At 43.1% G+C, this 23,156-nt stretch overlaps 2 protein-coding genes across 2 annotated transcripts; both read left to right on the top strand.

The window, feature by feature from the left end:
- Positions 1–1,130: 1,130 nt before the first annotated feature.
- Positions 1,131–2,183, top strand: LOC129839212 (zinc finger protein 135-like; the record flags this gene model as incomplete). The annotated part of the gene is made up of 1 exon (XM_055906519.1): positions 1,131–2,183. A coding segment is annotated over one exon (855 nt), but the record flags the coding sequence as incomplete, so codon positions are not given.
- A 6,359-nt stretch (positions 2,184–8,542) lies between these two features.
- On the top strand, positions 8,543–21,041 carry LOC129839890 (zinc finger protein 436-like). Its single transcript, XM_055907595.1, has 2 exons — positions 8,543–9,725; positions 18,833–21,041. The coding sequence occupies exons 1-2, from the start codon at positions 8,789–8,791 to the stop codon at positions 19,705–19,707; spliced, it is 1,812 nt and encodes a 603-aa protein (XP_055763570.1). The 5' UTR covers positions 8,543–8,788; the 3' UTR covers positions 19,708–21,041.
- Positions 21,042–23,156: the final 2,115 nt, after the last annotated feature.

Below are 23,156 nucleotides of genomic sequence, written 5' to 3'. Positions count from 1 at the left end.
GGGGTAGTACCAGATATCTTCATCAGGTTAGGGGGAGTACATGGACCCCCTTACAAACCATGGGGGTAGTACCAGATATCTTCGTCAGGTTAAAAATATGGGTTAATGATTCAGCAATCAAGGGGGTGAAGAACTGCAGTAAAAAAAACAGGTCAAGGATATCAACCCCAGTGTAACTTTTAACAACGTTTACTGACACCGGCGAGATTGGGAGTCCCATAGGGCGGTGCACAATTGGCCCAGCGTCGTCCCGGGTTTGGCCGATGTAGGCCGTCATTGTAAATAAGAATTTGTTCTTACCTGACTTGCCTAGTTAAATAAAGGTTAAATAAATAAATTACACAAAATATATATATATATTCATTCAACGGGTGTTTCGCGTTCGTAAATTCATCAGTTATTCTGCGCTCTGGTACACTCAGACGAGAGTGTTATGAAATTGGAGTAAATAGCCAGAGTGAATTTGCGAACCCGAGAGATATATGCTAACTGGATAACAGTCGTTCTTGCTAGCTAACCAAATGACACCTGCATCTCTAGCTGTGTAGCCACCAAAAAACTATACGAGGGGGGGCGGGAGTCAGTCACTCACCCAAGTCCTCCAATGACATCACATCCTCCTGTTAGCTAGCTAGCGTTAAGCTCCGTGTTTTTAGCTACATAAATAGATACGCTAGCCTATTAGCCACATTATGACTGACTTGTGATCATTGCCCTTTTGCTCGTCTGATTGTATTGACATTCCCAGCCTTAGTTACATTCGTCTGTTTTTTGTCCAAATACTGAGTCATTGAAGCTGAAACAGTGCATCCTGAATGGAGGCAGCAAACAGTGTATCAGGCCAGCTGGGATTTACAACCTGAGAGCAATATTTTTTTGACTACTAAGAAATGTATTGGTGAATTATATTATTCATGCATTGAACTGTATCCATCTATTCTGCCAACAATGCCTTAGTGTACGTCATGGAATGTTGAGTCAAATATAACCTATTTTTAAAAACCTCTCAAAGTTGGTTTTGTAACATAAATTGGGGATTTTATAATTTTGACTGATTATGATTGTCTGTTTGTTTCATATCTGCAAATGAGTTAAAATGCTGTCAGTTCTACTTTAAATAAACACTGTCTTTGGCAGGAGAGAGACCAGACTCAGAGGAACCAGAGCCAGAGACGTCCGAACCAGCAAGACGACACCACTGTTCCTACTGTGGAAAGAGCTTTAACCAGTTAGGGGACCTAAAGAAACATGAGAGGATACATACAGGAGAGAAGCCTCACAAATGCTCCCAGTGTGGACAGTGTTTTACCTGGTTACAGAATCTAAAACAACATCAAATAATACACACAGGCGAGAAGCCTTACCAATGCTCTCAGTGTGAAAAGGCTTTCACCCGGTTAGCACACCTGAAAGAACATAAAATAGTACACACAGGAGAAAAACCTTTCCACTGCTCTCAGTGTGAAAAGCGGTTTACCAAGGTAGGGATCCTAAAACAGCATGAAAGGACGCACACAGAAGAAAAGCCCTACCATTGCTCCCAGTGTGGAAAGAGATTTTCCTTAGCAAAGTACCTGAAAGAGCATGAAAAAATACATACAGGAGAAAAACCTGGAGAGAAGCTTTTCCTCTGCTCCCTGTGCGGAAAGAGTTTTACCCAGTCATCCCACCTGAAATCCCACACAAGAACGCACACAGGGGAGAAGCCTTATCATTGCTCTGTTTGTGGAAAGAGTTTTTCTCAATCAAGTTGTCTGAAAAAGCATAAGAGAATACACACTGGGGAGAAGCCTTACCACTGCTCCCTGTGCGGAAAGAGTTTTAACAGGTTAGATTACCTGAAATCACATAACAGAACACACACAGTAGAGAAGCCTTTACACACAGTAGAGAAGCCTTTACACACAGGAGAGAAGCCTTTACACACAGGAGAGAAGCCTTTACACACAGGAGAGAAGCCTTTACACACAGGAGAGAAGTCATAAATAAGATTTCTTTTTCTTAATTAACTTGCCTGGTATTTTTTTTTTTTTTTTTTATGAATAATGAAGAAACCTGTGTCTAGTGATGTAGTTCAGTGATGTTCAGAATGAACCGGTTATATACATTTGATGAAAGTGTAGTTTGGATTTTTCAATCTCAAGACATTTGAATATGAAATAAATTCATTTGATTGTAGACTACCAATATGTCCGTTTGAATGTGTGTGTTCTCTGTAATTACATGGTAATTTTTCAACTCCGGCTCGGTGTGTGTGTCGTTACTCGAGCACTCTCTAGTGCCATTTACCAGTGATGCGGTTGCTCTATTGTTTACATTCGATATGTATCTTACAGGCTTTTAAGGGAATAGTATGGTCCTGTAAAGATAACAGACCAAGAAAACAATTAGTGCCATAAACAAAGGCAATTGTCACAAAATGTTTGTCATTGCGGTTCAACAATACCGGTTCAACAGTACCTCTAGTTCCAACTTCTGAACAGCAACGTATGTCTCCTTTTATATGAATTGAGATGTTTAGCTCCTTTAAAAAAAAAAAAAAAAGAATGAATTGAGTGAGTGAGCACACCTCACGTTTCCCCCCGGTCTCTGGCAAGGCCCACAGGCTCTGGGACACGTTGGCCGTCCAACAACAACCCCCGACATGAAAGCAAGTTCACAGCACTTTGGTGGCAGTCAGAGTAGCTTTGCTAATCGCTACGGAACACAGATCAAATATATATATATAGTTTCTTACTCCCCGTTTCACCATCAGCCCATCCAGCCTTGCAGACAGAAGTAAACCACTGTAGCAACAGGTCATAAACAGGAAGTAATAAGCTCACACGTGGAGTATGTTTGTAGATGGTTACAAATTAACTAAACCCAGCCAGTATCAGAAACTTAGTCAAATGACTTAGCAAGTCAGTTTATCTATGAAAGACCATTGACACGGATTTCCACAAAATGAATGATTGACTTAAATGGTTTTGTACAACATCACAGGTAAGCCCAGCATTATCTTTCAACTGACAAAAGTTGTGTTTCTTGTTTTTTTCTTCTTCTTCTTGCTAGCTTTAGATCAAAGTTTGGTTGCTTTTAATATAAGATCCCTGTCTAACTAACGTTACTTGTTGGTGGCCCATGGCCCTTACAACTAGCCTGGTGAAGGCTAGCTAGCTGGAACGATGGTCAGGTAACATTAGGTAGAGTCAGACAGCTTTTACTTTGACAAACTGCTATTTTATGCTCTTTTTTAAAAAATCACAAAGACAGGTGAAACAGATCAGGGCGTTGTGTGTTAATAACATTTAGACTACGTTACCCAGCAGACTATGCGGACGGGGCGGATGGTTCACGAATGCCTTGGATGGCTAAACATGGAGTTTTCTAGCTGAAGTATATGTTCATTAAAAGTAGTTAAACCTACGGCCCGGTTTGTCATTATATAAGGAGCAAACATAACAGGCGTGACAGTCGCACAGTTTGTCTTTGTCGTAGTAATAAACTTGACCTCAGGTCGAGTGATCTGATTTGGATTCAACCTCACAGGAAGACAATTTTATCACGTGGAGATTTAATTCCGGGTCATATTCATTAGTGCACACCATAGTGAAATGTTTTGCAACAGAAAACAAAAACAAGCTGTATTGGGGGACATTTAAGATGAATGCAGTTTATATTCAGTTAAGAGTAATTGACACAATGCTTAGCTTATTTCTATATTTTCCCTGTCTGTAATACACATGATTTCCACTGATCTTAATTGTGACACTTTACTTGTGTATGGGTCGATGGTCACTTGACTTGATACTGAATGTTCTGGAATGTTCTTATATCTGTTGATAGGGTCTGACGCCAGACTGAAGGTACCAGGACTGAGGACACTGATTTGTTGTTGTATTTTTTTATTTAACCTTTAGTCATGCTAAGACCAAGGTATATTTTATAGATGTTCCTGTAGTTACAAAAACTATACACATCAATGCTTTTTTATTTCTTTAGCATTTACAGACCAAGGTCTCTTTTTATAGATCAGCCCTGTGGTTAAAACAACTATCTATACACATCAATACACTAAAAGCCAACCAGAGACCCCAAACACCCAATCGTAGAACACAGGCCCATTCTGCAGGGGTCTCCAAACCTTTCTGCCCTAGAGCAGGGGTCTCCAACCTTTCTGCCCTAGAGCAGGGGTCTCCAACCTTTCTGCTCTAGAGTAGGAGTCTCCAACCTTTCTGCCCTAGAGCAGGGGTCTCCAACCTTTCTGCCCTAGAGCAGGGCTCTCCAAACTTTCTGCCCTAGAGCAGGGGTCTCCAACCTTTCTGCCCTAGAGCAGGGGTCTCCAACCTTTCTGCCCTAGAGCAGGGGTCTCCAAACTTTCTGCCCTAGAGCAGGGGTCTCCAACCTTTCTGCCCTAGAGCAGGGGTCTCCAACCTTTCTGCCCTAGAGCAGGGGTCTCCAACCTTTCTGCCCTAGAGCAGGGGTCTCCAACCTTTCTTCCCTAGAGCAGGGGTCTCCAAACCTTTCTGCCCGAGAGCAGGGGTCTCCAACCTTTCTGCCCTAGAACAGGTGTTCAACCTTTTCTATAATTACGTCATGAGTTTATTATTTTTTTAATCTTTCAAATAGGCACATTCTTCTGTTCTCCTCTACCCTGCAACTCTTCCCCGGGTCCTTAGTGTATAAGATATTTTGTTTTCTATTAGTATACCTGGTAAAATAATGGTTAATAAACTTAGCTGCAAATGGATCTTCCAGCAAGACAGTATGCAGGTTTCCATTGACCCAGGTTTATTCAACAAAAGCAACGTCGCAAAAAAATAAAAAATATCAAGAAGTTGGCCATCATGGCGTGGAGCTCTGGGTGCTGCAGTAGGTACGAGGCTTCTCCTTCAACTCCTCCTCTAAAACACAAGACACACGTCATGTTGGAACCTTAGTGGTGTGTGGTTTAACAGTAATGGGGTTAAGGTGACAGTAGTGGGTAATGGTAGGGTGTAGGGAAACACTATGTCCTCCCCCCATACCAGACTCCTTTTCTCTGGCACACAACACCAATACACACAAACATGGAAATTGGGGAGCGTTCCTAATTGTGTGTGTGTGTATTAGGGGCGGGAGCAGCAGGAGCCTCATGTTGACGGAAGAGCTCACCGGCACTCAGCTGGCTAGGTGCCTAAACGGGAACAGGATATGACATCACACAGGGAGAAAGAGATGGCAGCAGCAGTGGTGCCCTGTATGTCCTGGGATTCTCTGGTGTCGGCCGGGTTACTGTTAAAGCACTTTGTGACAACGACTGATGTAAAAAAAAATATATATATATATATATATATATAATAACCATATAATTGAGTTAGTTTGATTGATTGTATAATTAGAAGGGATGTCATCTTACCCGTCAGGTAGAAAGTAGTAGTGCCAACACTGCCAAGTGGCTGAGAGTCCACAGTCCTCTCCACCACAAACACCTCCACCACCATCACCACCACTGTCCTTTCCACCCCAAACACCTCCACCACCTCCACTCCCACTATCCTCACTCTCTCCACTCCCACCGTCCTCTCCACCTCCAACCACCTCCCCTCACGTCCTCTCCACCCCAAACACCTCCACCACCTCCACTCCCACAGTCCTCTCCACCCCAAACACCTCCACCACCTCCACTCCCACAGTCCTCTCCACCCCAAACACCTCCACCACCTCCACTCCCACCGTCCTCACTCTCTCCACTCCCACCGTCCTCTCCACCTCCAACCACCTCCCCTCACGTCCTCTCCACCCCAAACACCTCCACCACCTCCACTCCCACAGTCCTCTCCACCCCAAACACCTCCACCACCTCCACTCCCACTATCCTCACTCTCTCCACTCCCACCGTCCTCTCCACCTCCAACCACCTCCTCTCACGTCCTCTCCACCTCAAACACCTCCACTCCCACCGTCCTCTCCACCTCCAACCACCTCCTCCCACTGTCCTCTACACCTCCAACCACCTCCCTTCACCCTGCTCTCCACCTCCCCTCACCGTCCTCTACACCTCCAACCACCTCCCTTCACCCTGCTCTCCACCTCCTCCCACCATCCTCTCCACCTCCAACCACCTCCTCCCACCGTCCTCTACACCTCCAACCACCTCATCCCACTGTCCTCTACACCTCCAACCACCTCCCTTCACCCTGCTCTCCACCTCCCCTCACCGTCCTCTACACCTCCAACCACCTCCCTTCACCCTGCTCTCCACCTCCTCCCACCATCCTCTCCACCTCCAACCACCTCCTCCCACCGTCCTCTCCACCTCCAACCACCTCCTCCCACCGTCCTCTACACCTCCAACCACCTCCTGTCACCGTCCTCTACACCTCCTCTCACCGTCCTCTCCACCTCCAACCACCTCCCCTCACCGTCCTCTCCACCCCCCCTCACCGTCCTCTCCACCTCCAACCACCTCCCCTCACCGTCCTCTACACCTCCAACCACCTCCTGTCACCGTCCTCTCCACCCCCCCTCACCGTCCTCTCCACCTCCAACCACCTCCTGTCACCGTCCTCTACACCTCCTCTCACCGTCCTCTACACCTCCAACCACCTCCTGTCACCGTCCTCTCCACCCCCCCTCACCGTCCTCTCCACCTCCAACCACCTCCCCTCACCGTCCTCTCCACCCCCCCTCACCGTCCTCTCCACCTCCAACCACCTCCCCTCACCGTCCTCTCCACCCCCCCTCACCGTCCTCTCCACCTCCTCCCACCGTCCTCTACACCTCCAACCACCTCCTGTCACCGTCCTCTACACCTCCTCTCACCGTCCTCTCCACCTCCAACCACCTCCCCTCACCGTCCTCTCCACCCCCCCTCACCGTCCTCTCCACCTCCTCCCACCGTCCTCTCCACCTCCTCCCACCGTCCTCTCCACCTCCTCTCACTGTCCTCTCCACCTCCTCTCACCGTCCTCTCCATCTCCTCTCACCGTCCTCTACACCTCCTCTCACCATCCTCTCCACCATCCTCTCACTGTCCTCTACACCTCCTCCCACCGTCCTCTCCACCTCCAACCACCTCCTCTCCACCTCCCCTCACCGTTCTCTCCACCTCCCCTCACCGTCCTCTCCACCTCCCCTCACCGTCTGCACCCCAGCTCCCTCTGACCATAGATAGACCACACATTAACCACTCAACATGGTCAATAAACAGACACCTTGTCCCCAGGCTCCTGAGCACAGCGCATATAAGCCTGGGATATCAACCACTCAAAGTTGACCTTACTGGGAGTGACCATATAATTCAAAGTTGACCTTACTGGGAGTGACCATATAATTCTAAGTTGACCTTACTGGGAGTGACCATATAATTCTATGGGATCTACTGAATGATAATAGAGACAGTCAGACTTTTCTATCACACATTTTTTACTGTGTTTTTGAAATATGACGCTCAGAAAACAGTGTTATTGAAATATGACAACAGGAGACATTCCAGAGCAGCAATTAATCTCAGGTTTTAAAAAAAGGGTCAGCTTCAAGGATCCATTAAAAAACTGTTGTCATAAAGTGGGTCAATTTAGAAGTGGAGCGCCTGGGCCAATCCCAAATCACCCCCCTAAAACCTACGCCCTAAACACTTATGGAGATCTGAGATGATCCACTTTGACCCCCCCAGGTTACAGTTACACCATATTGCTTATCCAAATCAAATCCCCCTCAGACGTCCACAAGGGCATAGGTTTTAGGGGATGATTATGGGATTGGTACAGGCTCTCTAATTTTAAGATGACCCCCCCCCCCCCCCCCCCCTCTACCCAAACTGTTTTTATTTTTGTCAAGACCCTTGTTAAAATGGCCCCTCCCATGTACTTGTAAAGAGGATAGTCTCAGCTGAAGTCCAAGAATACTTTATGTGTTTCTGTCCAGTTGTCCCTCAAACAGGCCTGCAGGAGCACACGTACAATCTGTGAGTGGAACTGTGAAGACTGTCGAGATGGGAGAGTTAACTGTTAACTCGTAATTGCTTATTCCACTTGCTTTGGCAATGCTAACATCAGGAACCTCTACATAATGTCTATACCCAGCATCACATACATATATATTTATATTCTGGACTCTGACATTGCTCATCCTAATATTTCTATATTTCTTAATTCCATTATTTTACTTTTTAGATGTGTATGTATTGTTATGTATTGTTAGATATTACTGCACTGTTGCGCTAGGAACATAAGCATTTCGCTACACCAGAAAGAAAATCTGATAAATGTGTGCATTTGACCAATAAAATTTGATTTAATTTGTTGTTGGTGGAGTGTCTTGGTCAGTTTAGCACAGAAAATGCCACCTTCGTCAACCTGTCAGCTAATCATGCCTAATGGCCTTATTGGCTATAAGAGAAAACATAATATCTGGTTGCTTTTAAATTAATTATTTTTAAATTGTTTGCCAGAATAAACAATGTCATGAATATTTGTCGAAACTGCGTTACGCACTCCAGTCAACAGATGGCGATGTGAGTATTTCATGTGGTGCTTCTTGCGTGACGTGTCATCTAGTGGACGGGACTGGACGCTTCTTCAACGACCAACAAGGCTACTTATTCAACCATTTCGGTAGCTTGTTAGTCAACATGAAAGCGGAACATTTAAGCTCTTTTGACCATTCTTGTAAATATTAATCAGTGTTTTAAAGACAATTATGTGTACGTATTAACGTAAAAGTCATTTGCTTGTAAAATTGACCAATTTGTCAAAAAAGGTATACTAGCACCAGGCTAGTTGCAAATGCTAACTAGCTAGCTAGCTAGCTAACATCCCCGACCATGAGTTCACTAAGTTACTCCCCCCCTGCTAAAGAACAGGTCTGCTGGATGGAGAAAGAAGCTCTGGGTCTGAACATTGTCGTAAAAGAAGAGGATATTACAGTGAAAGAAGAAAATTATGTTACAGTGAAAGACGAGAAAGAACCTTTTGGAGAGGAAGAGGGGATAGAGGCTGTCACAGTGAAAGAGGAAGAGGGGATAGAGGCTGTCACAGTGAAAGAGGAAGAGGGGATAGAGGCTGTCACAGTGAAAGAGGAAGAGGGGACAGAGGCTGTCACAGAAAAAGAGGAAGAGGGGATAGAGGCTGTCACAGTGAAAGAGGAAGAGGGGATAGAGGCTGTCACAGTGAAAACAGAAGAGGGGATAGAGGCTGTCACAGTGAAAGAGGAAGAGGGGATAGAGGCTGTCACAGTGAAAGAGGAAGAAGGGTTAGAGGCTGTCACGGTGAACGAGGAAGAGGGGATAGAGGCTGTCACAGTGAAAACAGAAGAGGGGATAGAGGCTGTCACAGTGAAAGAGGAAGAGGGGATAGAGGCTGTCAGAGTGAAAGAGGAAGAAGGGTTAGAGGCTGTCACGGTGAACGAGGAAGAGGGGATAGAGGCTGTCACAGTGAAAACAGAAGAGGGGATAGAGGCTGTCACAGTAAAAAAGGAAGAGGGGATAGAGCCTGACACAATGGAAGAGGAGGTGGTAGACTCTTTCAGAATTAAAAAAGAGGAAGAGGAGGCTATCACATTGAAAGAAGAAGAGGATGTTACAGTGAAAGAAGAGAAAGAACCTTTTGGAGTAAAAGAGGAAGAGGAGGCTATCACATTAAATGAAAAGGAGGATGGTATAATGGAAGAAGAGGAGGCTGTCTCAAAAGAGGAAGACGTTTTGGGAGTAAAAGAAGACGGGGATGAGGAGGAGGACGAGCCTGAAGATCCGATTACCACCAGTGAGTACTGTCTTAAAAACAGGGGCACAAGCGCTGCAGTTGTTGATCTAATGTGGGTTTTTTAAAGGGGCATTCTACTGAAGTTCTACAAGTGAATATGATGTTCAGTACTGTAGGAATTGTTGAAGGAGCTAATCTGTGATTGTTCCATACATTTGGGGATTTTTAAAGTAATGATATATATGCCTTGCTCGAACTTAGACCCCTTTATTCATTATTTAATTTATTAATAAGATTGGGTCTCTGGCGTTCTATAGCGAATGCGTTGGATTACTGCGTTCCATAGCGAATGCGTTGGATTACTGCGTTCCATAGCGAATGCGTTGGATTACTGCGTTCCATAGCGAATGCGTCGGATTACTGCGTTCCATAGCGAATGCGTTGGATTACTGCGTTCCATAGCGAATGCGTTGGATTACTGCGTTCCATAGCGAATGCGTTGGGTTACTGCGTTCCATAGCGAATGCGTTGGATTACTGCGTTCCATAGCGAATGCGTTGGATGACCAAATCTGTATCACTGTAGCAGCACGTATTCCATGTCAGAATGAATATCCATAGTCAGTATGCAGTGTAGAATGAATATCCATAGTCAGTATGCAGTGTTTCTTTAAAAGGTCGTCCCTTACACCACCGAGCGGTGCCCAGGAAATGCTTAAATCCAATCGTTAGATGCTACCACCTCCCGTGGTATACGTTTGGGCTAATAATTAATTAAAGAGGTTTACGTTTGGCCTAATAAAGGCATATCCATTGATTCTTGGAGACTATAATTTATAAATGCCCAATACATTTAGTTTAACTGTTGTATCCCGTCTGAGGCAGTGGCGAAAATCTGAGATCAACCTTGGAGGGGACAATTACATTAAATTTTCTCAAGAGCAATTCCTGAGGGGGACACCAAAAGTAGTGCTGTAACACATAGCATACGTTGTTAAATGTATATTGAGGAACCATAATTCCCACAACTGGATAATTGATAGGTACAGTAGTTAACTGAAGGGTTTTCCCAACTTGTTCAAATGTTTAAATCATTATAATTCTACTACTAATAATAGTTATAGCAGTGCTCCTTACCAGTCCAGTATGTATGCAGGTATTCGTACTTACAACCAGCAATATCAAGAAAGGTCAGTAGGTGACAATGGTACTGTACACTGTATGGGTGTAGTTTTCATAAATACAATGAACATGGTGTGATCACATCTAAAAGAATCTCCATTGAGAACCATCACAAAGTTGGTCTCCGTATTGAATTGACCTTTTAATTGGACTTTTTCTGATACATTTATATAGTCATTAAATATGTCCACCTGGCCTGAGTCTACAATATCTTTGCAAGAACAAAAAGCTTAAAATAAGTAGTTCTAAAAGCAAAATAACTACTTCAATGAAAAACCCAAATAAATCAAACAAAATATCCTTCAGTGTCTCAACTCAGCCAGTGTCTCAACTCAGCCAGTGTCTCAACTCAGCCAGTGTCTCAACTCAGCCAGTGTCTCAACTCAGCCAGTGTCTCAACTCAGCCAGTGTCTCAACTCAGCCAGTGTCTCAACTCTTCAAACAGCAGCTATGGACAAGTATGTCGCACAAAGTAGGCCATTTTAAATAAAATAACATGAAATAAATCATTTGTAAGTGTCCTGAAAACTACTAAACAAAAGAACAAATATCAATTACACCAGGGGTTCTCAAACAGGGGTCCATGGACTAATTGCAAGGGGTCCGTGAAATAAAAAAGTGTAATGAATGTAGTCAGTACCACAAGGTTTCCAGTAAGTTTACATATAATATAGAGGGGGTGGAGATCCCTGAGGACTGCTCAAAACCTTGCCTGCCTTGCCTCAAAATATGCAGGGGTTCCAGTACCCCAAAAAGGTTGAGAACCACTGCTATACACACTACTGAACAAAAGAACCGAGCATATGTTTGCGGGTTTCCTCAACAACACATCAGTTGGCACTTTCGCAATGCCCTCGCCTGTTGTCTCCGACACCCTGTATAGCCCAATAAACTCCTTGTGAGGGACATGGTCATGGTCAACATAACGCAGACAGACACTCTCCTGTTCAGCACCAGAGACATCTTGAGTACCATCAACAATTAATGAAAATTGTACAATCGGAAGAGACCTAATCTCAGCTGCAATGCCTCGAATGACTATTGGCCATGATGTTCAGAATTTCATTCTGTGCTTTGGGGCCTGTGTACATTGTGGTACGCTCTGTTAACCACTTCAGTAAAATGGGATCATCCTCTTCTGCCCTAAGTTTCAAAATCTGGTATAAATTCCCACTGTCATCCGTGTGGCCTCTAAAGGCTTGTCCCTGTCTTACTACATGCCGCACCGAACTAACAATTTTCATCAGGCAATGCCTTGCGTCATCCAGCTGTTTAACCCACGCGCTGGACATAACTGGACACTGATTGGATTTAGCTGGTGTGCTGTTACAATTACAAAGTGGCGGTGGGTTTGGCAATTTTGATGTGCTGTGAACTTTTCAATGCCTTTTCTCCAGTTCCTAAATCCTGCACTAATGAAGGCAGCATCAGCTCTTTGGCCAAAAGATGGCTGGCTTGAAAACCCTTGGCTACAGTGAAAACACAACACTCCTTTTATTGATGGATTATAATGTAGCCAGGGGAAATCGCGAAACCATCTCTCTTGAAACGTCAACACTCTGTTGGCAAGAGTTTGCGGTTCTATAAATTGTGGGTGTGGCTGATATGGTTTTGTGCCATCACTGTGGTAACTGGACAATGCTGTGCCACTGTCCCCTATACTGGTGCTGCTGGCAACAAGGGTGACACTTGGTCCTGCCGTGGCTGTGACACTGTCCTCTGAAGTCTCTCTTCCTGGCTCTTTCCCTTTCACCCCCCTAACTGACTCAGCCGGTCTCCTAGAAAATAAATAAGGTGTTTGCCGTACTCCTAACTACCGGTACCCAAAACTACACAATTAATCACAACAGCAATACCATTGCCGTAAACAAATCTTAGTTTAGTCACCAGTTTAAGTTGAGAGTGGGGGTATCCATGGCATTTTCCAATTATGTCCCTATTTTACAAGTCAAAAAAATTGAGAACCTTTCATAATGTTGCCAAACAAAGACTCAACAAACTTACCTGAGACTCCCTGTCTCTGCCAGTCTGTCCCTGCATATCTGTCCCCAGCTCTGCTGTCTGTGTGCCATCTGTTGCCTGCTCTGCCTAATGACATCATTGTGAAACATTTCCATTAGCATTTCACTTCTTTCTTATGAACATTTTATCAACTAGTCTTTGAGATATTAGGATACTAGAGTTCTTACTATGCGTTTTGGTGTACTGACAAATACTCTGATGTCCGTCTTCTTACTTTTTTCTGCCATTTTTCTACCTGGCTGGCTGGCTGGCCTAGCTGCACACACACACATTTACACAACACATGCTGCAACCTTTTGTAATTTAAATAGTTTGTTTCATATTGGCTGGCTTCCAACAATAGCTGAATTTGTAAAGCTAGCGAGCACCAATTCCGTTTCTGTGTGTTTGCTATAATCTTTGCTACCTGGTTAAATAAAGGTGAAATAAAATAAAATAAAAAAAGTTCACTAGCGACAATTTATCTTTTGCAACGAGACCATTATATATATTTAAGACAATGGTAGAAGAGAGTGTAGTTCTGTTCTGTTCAGTTTGGACTTCAGTTTATTGCTAACCTTATCACAGGGACGTCGAAGCACTACAGCTGCATGCTGATCTTGGAATAAACTGACGATAGCAAAGATTCCATCTTTGACGACGCCACATAAATGGAATAGGTACTAGCTAGCTTGATAGTTAATGTTTGCTTTAGTTTGCGCGCTAGCTCTGCAAATTCAACTAGTGTGTGAACCCTGCCAACATAAAAATAAATAAATAACATTGCTATGGACCTGCTATGGATTGACTGGATTAACCTCACGTCAGTTACGTACATGTCCCTTTCGGACAGTAGATACGAACCCTCTATTACCTTGCCAGCTAAAGAACTGGCAGTGGATCAAACCATTGTGAGGCAAAGGGCGGGGGGGGTCGCAATCTTTTGAAATTTAAATGCGCTATTAAGTGTCTATAATCAGCACAAGTGCTTTCATTGCGTATTATTAATATTATTGAAATTACATAGTTATGTTTACAGTGATATATTGGGGGGGACAAATTGTATTTTTCCCAAGATGGGGGGGTCGTGTCCCCCCCGTCCCCCCTGGGATTTCCGCCTATGGTCTGAGGGGTATATTACGTAGCGAGATAGAGTTAGCGAGCTAACTTTGGTCAATTCTGAATTTAACTCATTGAATTGTTTTGCCCTTTGATTGTTAGTGTCTATGGGGTATTGTGTGTAGATTGATGAGGAAAATAAATATTTTAATCCATTTTAGAATAAGGCTGTAACGTAACAAAATGTGGTAAAAGGGAAGGGGTCTGAATACTTTCCGAATGCACTGTAGTCCGGAAATAAGACAGTATTTAGTTATATTTTCTGAGGTTTAGAGACAAAAGCACTGGTTGTCCCTTCTGTTGGCATAGTTTCTAGCCAAGCACACTGGTTGGCCCTTCTGTTGGCATAGTTTCTAGCCAAGCACATTGGTTGGCCCTTCTGTTGGCATAGTTTCTAGCCAAGCACACTGGTTGGCCCTTCTGTTGGCATAGTTTCTAGCCAAGAACACTGGTTGGCCCTTCTATTGGCATAGTTTCTAGCCAAGCACACTGGTTGTCCCTTCTATTGGCATAGTTTCTAGCCAAGCACACTGGTTGGCCCTTCTATTGGCATAGTTTCTAGCCAAGCACACTGGTTGGCCCTTCTGTTGGCATAGTTTCTAGCCAAACACACTGGTTGGCCCTTCTGTTGGCATAGTTTCTTGCCAAGCACACTGGTTGGCCCTTCTGTTGGCATAGTTTCTTGCCAAGCACACTGGTTGGCCCTTCTATTGGCATAGTTTCTAGCCAAGCACACTGGTTGTCCCTTCTATTGGCATAGTTTCTAGCCAAGCACACTGGTTGGCCCTTCTGTTGGCATAGTTTCTAGCCAGGCACACTGGTTGGCCCTTCTGTTGGCGTAGTTTCTAGCCAAGCACACTGGTTGTCCCTTCTGTTGGCATAGTTTCTCGCCAAGCACACTGGTTGGCCCTTCTGTTGGCATAGTTTCTAGCCAAGCACACTGGTTGTCCCTTCTGTTGGCATAGTTTCTAGCCAGGCACACTGGTTGGCTCTTCTGTTGGTATAGTTTCTAGCCAGGCACACTGGTTGGCTCTTCTGTTGGTATAGTTTCTAGCAAGCACACTGGTTGGCCCTTCTGTTGGCATAGTTTCTAGCCAAGCACACTGGTTGTCCCTTCTGTTGGCATAGTTTCTAGCCAGGCACACTGGTTGGCCCTTCTGTTGGCATAGTTTCTAGCCAAGCACACTGGTTGGCCCTTCTGTTGGCATAGTTTCTAGCCAAGCACACTGGTTGGCCCTTCTGTTGGCATAGTTTCTAGCCAAGCACACTGGTTGTCCCTTCTGTTGGCATAGTTTCTAGCCAGGCACACTGGTTGTTTGTTCTAAACAGAAATGGTTACTATGCAGGCTGGCTAACGTGCTTCTCCCTTGCTAGCTAGTTAACACAATCACATCAAACTCTGAAGCTGGAATGACAGCAAACCAGATGCAGTTTCGTTTAACTTTTTTTCTATTGGAACTTCTTTAAATATATCCGTAATAGTGATGATGATGCTTGATTTCGAGTGGCTCAGAAAAGGTTGCTCTCATCCGGTGATGTTTATTCTCCAAGGCAGGCTGTAGATCGCATTTCTGAATTGCAACATTGTTGCAGAGGTTGGAGAGGCAGATAGTTTGTACAAATGTTGCAAACCAAATGTTAGACTAAAAGCATTTGGTAAAAATGTCTAGATACTTTTTTCCAGTGGAGATTAGTTTATGATTTGCCTGCCTGAGGCTGTGGGACAGACAAGCTTTTTTCCGGATGCCCCAAACAATCTGAAAGGGGATTCATCAGAGAAAATGACTTTACCCCAGTCCTCAGCAGTCCAATCCCTGTACCTTTTGCAGAATATCAGTCTGTCCTTGATGTTTTCCATGGAGAGAAGTGGCTTCTTTGCTGCCCTTCTTGACACCAGGCCATCCTCCAAAAGCCTTTGCCTCACTGTGCGTGCAGATGCACTCACACCTGCCTGCTGCCATTCCTGAGCAAGCTCTGTACTGGTGGTGCCCCGATCCCGCAGCTGAATCAACTTTAGGAGACGGTCCTGGCGCTTGCTGGACTTTCTTGGGCTCCCTGAAGCCTTCTTCACAACAATTGAACCGCTCTCCTTGAAGTTCTTGATGATCCGATAAATGGTTGATTTAGGTACAACCTTACTGGCAGCAATATCCTTGCCTGTGAAGCCCTTTTTGTGCAAAGCAATGATGACGGCACGTGTTTCCTTGCAGGTAACAATGATTGACAGAGGAAGAACAATGATTCCAAGCACCACCCTCCTTTTCAACACTCACACCTGTGTTAATGAGAGAATCACTGACATGATGTCAGCTGGTCCTTTTGTGGCAGGGCTGAAATTCAGTGGAAATGTTTTTTGGGGATTCAGTTCATTTGCATGGCAAAGAGGGACTTTGCAATTCATCTGATCACTCTTAATATCATTCTGGAGTGTATGCAAATTGCCATCATACAAACTGAGGCAGCAGACTTTGTGAAAATTAATATTTGTTTCATTCTCCAAACTTTTGGCCATAATGAACAGACTAGGTTTATACGGCTCCTACATGGTGCAACAATACATTATGTCGATGTATATAATGAACAGACTAGGTCTATACTGCTCCTACATGGTGTAACAATACGTCATGTAGATGTATATGGATTGATGAGGAATTGAAAAACTGTATGGTTGAAAGAGATGGGGCAAAAGGAGTGGCTAATAAGTCTGGCTGTACATCTGACTGGTTTACTTACTGCAAATTGAGAAATTATGTGACCAAACTAGAGGTCGACCGATTCATCGAAATGGCCGATTAATTAGGGCCGATTTCAAATTTTCATAATTGGTCATCGTAATTTTTGGATGCCGATTACATTGCACTCCATGAGGAGACTGCGTGGCAGGCTGACCACCTGTGCAGCAAGGAGCAGCAAGGAGCCATGGCAAGTTGCTAGCTAGCAATAAACTTATCTTATAAAAAACAATCAATCTTAACATAATCACTAGTTAACTACACATGGTTGATGATATTACTAGGTTAACTAGCTTGTCCTGCGCTGCATATAATCAATGTGGTGCCTGTTCATTTATCATCGAATCACAGCCTACTTCGCCAAACGGGTGATGATTTAACAAAAGCACATTCGTGAAAAAAGCACTGTCGTTGCACTAATGTACCTAACCATAAACATCAATGCCTTTCTTAAAATCAATACACAAGTATATATTTTTCAAACCTGCATATTTAGTTAATATTAATATCTAGTTAATATTGCCTGCTTACATGAATTTATTTTAACTAGGGAAATTGTCACTTCTCTTGCGTTCTGTGCAAGCAGAGTCAGGGTATATGTAGCAGTTTGGGCCGCCTGGCTCGTTGCGAACTGTGTGAAGACCATTTCTTCCTTACATAATTATGACATTATATTGAAGGTTGTGCAATGTAACAGCAATATTTAGACTTAGGGATAACACCCGTTAGATAAAATACGGAACGGTTCTGTATTTCACTGACAGAATAAAAGTTTTGTTTTCGAGGTGATAGTTTCCGGATTTGACCATATTAATGACCTAAGGCTTTATTTCTGTGTGTTTATTATATTATAGTAAAGTCTATGATTTGATATTTGATAGAGGAGTCTGACTGAGCGGTGGTAGGCAGCAGCAGGCTCGTAAGCGTTCATTCAAACAGCAATTTCCTGCGTTTTGCCAGCAGCTCTTCGCTGTGCTTCAAGCATTGTGCTGTTTATGACTTCAAGCCTATCAACTCCCGAGATTAGGCTGGCAATACTATAGTGCCTATAAGAACATCCAATAGTCAAAGGTATATGAAATACAAATGGTATAGAGAGAGGGAGTCCTATAATTCCTATAATAACTACAACCTAAAACTTCTTACCTGGGAATATTGAAGACTCATGTTAAAAGGAACCACCAGCTTTCATATGTTCTCATGTTCTGAACAAGGAACTTAAACGTTAGCTTTTTTACATGGCACATATTGCACTTTTACTTTCTTCTCCAACACTGTGTTTTTGCATTATTTAAACCAAATTGAACATGTTTCATTATTTATTTTAGACTAAATAGATTTTATATGCATTATATTAAGTTAAAATAAAAGTGTTTATTCAGTATTGTTGTAATTGTCATTATTACAAATATACAAATAAAAAATCGGCCAATTAATCGCTATCGGCTTTTTTTCCTAATAAAATACCAAATATAATGAACTACAACCTCGTGGCATTCCACATTTGATTTATATTCGTACAAAATTTATTAAATCCTTTTTACAATCAGCACCTTCATTTTCTCTGACATGGTGGAACTATTGTGCATTCATGTCCTCCTGGGAAACTGGGAAGTGGGAAGTCCGACGTTTTCAAGTGCTTTTAATTTCAAAACAATTCTTCAACCCAATAAGATTTAACATTTAGCTAATAATAAAGTTAGCTAGCTTGCTTAGCATTGACGTTGGTCAAACTAGCCACATTATAAATATTGAGAAGGTTGTCATTGTCAAAAATGGATTTTGGTTGAAAAGGTCAAAGGTCAGTGGTAAAACGTCACAACTCGAGTAACATTTTCCCACTTGTAATTCCGATTTAGAGGGTCAATCAAGTGAAATTTTCCCACTCGGAACTAGGAGCTTATGATAAGTCCCTCGTTCGAATCCCAGAGCCAACTAGGGGAAAAATCTGTCCATTTGCAAGGCACTTAACCCTAATTGCTTCTGTAAGTCTCTCTGGATAAGAGCGTTGTGCTAAATTAGTCAAATGTAAATAATGAGGTATCTAGTCTGGATTAAACCTCATAAGAAGATAGTTGAATCATATTGTTTCATTTTGGTCTCTCTGTTTAACCAAATGCTCTGTCTTTGGCAGGAGAGAGACCAGCCTCTTACTCTGACAGCGGGAGTACTTCAGGGGAACCAGACCCAGAGATGCCCAAACCAGTGAAACCACACCACTGCTCCCAATGTGGAAATAGATTTTTCTCATCGGGTGACCTGAAAAAGCATAAGAGAACACACTCTGTAGAGAGGCCTTTCCAATGCTCTCAGTGTGGAAAGAGATTTATCCAGTCATCACATTTGAAAGAGCATAAGATAATACACACAGGAGAGAAGCCTTTCCAATGCTCCCAGTGTGGCAATAGTTTTACCCGGTTAAGGGACCTGAATAGGCATAAAGGAATACACACAGGTGAGAAGCCTTACCACTGTTGTCATTGTGGACAGAGCTTTAGGTGGTTATTGACCCTGAAAACACATGAGAGGACACATACAGGAGAGAAGCCTTTCCAATGCTCCCAGTGTGGAAATGCTTTTACACGGTTAGAGAAGCTGAAAGAACATAAGAGAATTCACACGGGAGAAAAGCCCTTCCAATGCTTGCAGTGTGAAAAGAGATTTATCCAGTCATGGCATCTCAAAGAGCATGAGAGGATACACACAGGGGAGAAGCCTTTCCAATGCTTCCAGTGTGGAAAGAGTTTTACCCGGTTAAGGTACCTGAAAAAGCATAAAGGAATACACACGGGAGCAAAGCCTTACCACTGTTCTCATTGTGAACAGAGTTTTAGGTGGTTAGTGAGCCTTAAAACACATGAAAGAATACACACAGGAGAGAAACATTTCAACTGCTCTCAATGTGGAATTACTTTTACCTTGTTAGGGAGCCTGAAGTCACACCAGAGGACACATGATAAAAGCCATACCACTGCTCTCATTGTGGAAAGAGGACATGAAATCACATGATCGAATATAAAGGCCATATTTGCGAACATAAGCAAGCATTTAAAGTTAAATAAAAAAAAATATTTCAGCTCATGAAACATTGGACCAACGCTTTACATGTTGCATTTTTGTTCAGTATAACTTTAAATGCTTATGTTCACAAGTATAGCCCGCTGTTTTCTGAAGCATGTTTTTGACTGAAAATGTGTGTGTTTGTTTATGCAACATGAAATCAAATTGTCTACATTGAGTCAGGGGTCTTCAACAGATCGATCACAAGCTATCTCAATCCAATTGAGCGTCTGTGGGATGAGACGTAACGAGCTATTCGGGGTAGAGATTCACTACCAGCCAACTTGACACAAGTGTGGGAAGCATTGCAGTCAACATGGGCCAGCATCCCTGTGGAATGTTTTTGACACCTTGTACTGTCCATGCCCCGACAAATTGAGGCTGTTTTGAGGGCAAAAGGGGATGTAACTCAATATTAGGAATGTGTCCACTAGTGGACGTTTATTATATATATATCTACATGATGTATTGTTACTCCATGTTTCATCATTAGATGCTACAGTCCTCCTTTAAGACTCCATCATGTTTCATCATTAGATGCTACAGTCCTCCTTTAAGACTCCATAATGTTTCATCATTAGATGCTACAGTCCTCCTTTAAGACTCCATAATGTTTCATCATTAGATGCTACAGTCCTCCTTTAAGACAATATAATGTTTCATCATTAGATGCTTCAGGCCTCTTTTAAGATCAAATATAAACATTTAACAAAGCAGAAATGTGTGTCATGTGAAGCTTTACTACTTGCTCTGTAATAGTATTTTGATTTCAGTAACACTTTTCTTATTATATAAAATGTATCATATTTGATTTGGTCAAATGTTTTAATATATTGTTGAAAGGCTTTTAACTGTGCTGTGATTTTAACTGCTGCTTTACTATGTGTGCTAATGAGTACGCCGTATATGCTTTCTGTATGTGTATTTTATCTAGACAACTTGGTGAGGTGAATGTTTTTATTGATTGTATGGAACCCAGGACCCTGGAAAACAGTGGCAATTGTTATTGAGTGGACTATCCTGGCTAAATCAATCAAATGAAATGAACATGAAATACTCTACAGCTGTAGTATACCTATCACAGTTACAGAGTGGGATCTCTGCTACTTGGAGAGTTATGATCCAATTTGTAAGCTTTACCAACAGAGGGAATGTGCTTTTTTTTTTTTTTTTATTGATCGCCCTCTGCTGGTGATTTGCAGGGTGTGCAATGATACAAGGAAAACGTTGGCTGTAATTACAATAAGTTTTGATTAATGCAACATAATTTTATTTGAATTAAAATGAAGTGAATATTTCTTAACTATGTTAGCCACTAGTGGTCATTCATGATATACATCCTAATGATGTATCGTTACACCATGTAGGATGGAGCACTATATACCTAGTCTGTTCATTAAATACATCTACATGATGTATCATTACAGGTATGAGGGTGCACTTGATATGGCTGCCCAGCAGAGAATCAGATATGAGGTGCACTTGATATTGCTGCCCAGCAAAGAATCAGGTATGAGGGTGCACTTGATATGGCTGCCCAGCAGAGAATCAGATATGAGGGTGAACTTGATATTGCTGCCCAGCAGAGAATCAGGTATGAGGGTGCACTTGATATGGCTGCCCAGCAGAGAATCAGATATGAGAGGGAACTTGATATTGCTGCCCAGCAGAGAATCAGGTATGAGGATGCACTTGATATTGCTGCCCAGCAGAGAATCAGGTATGAGGGTGCACTTGATATGGCTGCCCAGCAGAGAATTAGATGTGAGGGTGAACTTGATATTGCTGCCCAGCAAAGAATCAGATATGAGGGTGCACTTGATATTGCTGCCCAGCAAAGAATCAGGTATGAGGGTGCACTTGATATTGCTGCCCAGCAAAGAATCAGATATGAGGGTGCACTTGATATTGCTGCCCAGCAGAGAATCAGGTATGAGGGTGCACTTGATATGGCTGCCCAGCAGAGAATCAGATATGAGGGTGAACTTGATATTGCTGCCCAGCAGAGAATCAGGTATGAGGGTGCACTTGATATTGCTGCCCAGCAAAGAATCAGATATGAGGGTGTACTTGATATTGCTGCCCAGCAGAGAATCAGGTATGAGGGTGCACTTGATATTGCTGCCCAGCAAAGAATCAGGTATGAGGGTGCACTTGATATTGCTGCACAGCAGAGAATCCGGTATGAGGTGGCAGCACGATATATACATACATTTTATTTTGGGACCTAGAATAGTTATCTTTATAATTTAATATGTAATGTATAGGCCTATAGTGTATTGCATTGGACCAATGGAGTGGGTGGAGTAAAAAGTGTTTCTGGGCCTATAGACCTCAGTCCACCATGACATAACACCATATATACAGACCCTACTGAGTACTTCCTTTCTGGGCCTATAGACCTCAGTCCACCATGACATAACACCATATATACAGACCCTACTGAGTACATCCTTTCTGGGCCTATAGACCTCAGTCCACCATGACATAACACCAAATATACAGACCCTACTGAGTACATCCTTTCTGGGCCTATAGACCTCAGTCCACCATGACATAACACAATATATACAGATTCTACAGACCCTACTGAGTACATCCTTTCTGGGCCTATAGACCTCAGTGTTGACATCCGGTTTGGAGCGAGCGGTCGCATTTGCATTCGCTCTGCAGGTAGTATAACTTTTCATTACATTTCATTATAGTACAACGGTTTAATTTGTCCAACCTTAGCAATTTCTTCTTAACTAGCTACATAGCCGTCTGTGTACGTCTGTGTATCAAAGATAATTGCGTAATTATCGTATTTCGTCGTCTATCGTAGTCCACACTGCTATCTGCCCAGCAGCTAGCAAACGTCCACCGTCTACCGAATAGTAGTATAACTTTTCATTACATTTCATTATAGTACAACGGTCTGATTTTCATTACAGTACAACGGTTTGATTTGTTTGATCTTAGCTAGCTACATAGCCGTCTTTGTATCAAACATAATTGCGTAGTTATTGAGGTTCGCTAGCCAGCTATTTTCGCCCTAACGTAACGCAACGTAGCCAACACTGCTAGCTAGCCAGCTTGCCACCGAATAGCAGCATTGTAGAAACGAGTGCATTACAACGGAACGACTTGATTAGTGTAGTGTTAGCTGGCTACACAGTTGTCTTTGCTATCTTTGATTTGTTTGATCTTAGCTAGCTACTTAGCTGGCTACATAGCCGTCTTTGTATCAAAGATAATTGTGTAGTTATCGAGGTTCGCTGAGGTTCGCTAGCCAGGTATTCTCGTCCTAACGTAACGTAGGGTAGTCAACCCTGCTAGCTAGCCAGCTAGCCACCGATTAGCAGCACTGTAGAAACGATTACATTACAACGGAACGACTTGATTTGTGTAGTGTTAGC

Source organism: Salvelinus fontinalis, chromosome 40 (genome assembly GCF_029448725.1).
Source record: "Salvelinus fontinalis isolate EN_2023a chromosome 40, ASM2944872v1, whole genome shotgun sequence".
NCBI lineage: Eukaryota > Metazoa > Chordata > Actinopteri > Salmoniformes > Salmonidae > Salvelinus > Salvelinus fontinalis.
This window is presented reverse-complemented; position numbering and strand designations above follow the sequence as displayed.

Bases quoted from the DNA above. Each gene is read 5' to 3' on its own strand.
- LOC129839890 (XM_055907595.1), top strand. From the start codon at position 8,789: ATGAGTTCACTAAGTTACTCCCCCCCTGCTAAAGAACAGGTCTGCTGG. The intron at 9,726-18,832 runs GTGAGTACTGTC...TGTCTTTGGCAG, and splicing joins TGAAGATCCGATTACCACCA to GAGAGAGACCAGCCTCTTAC.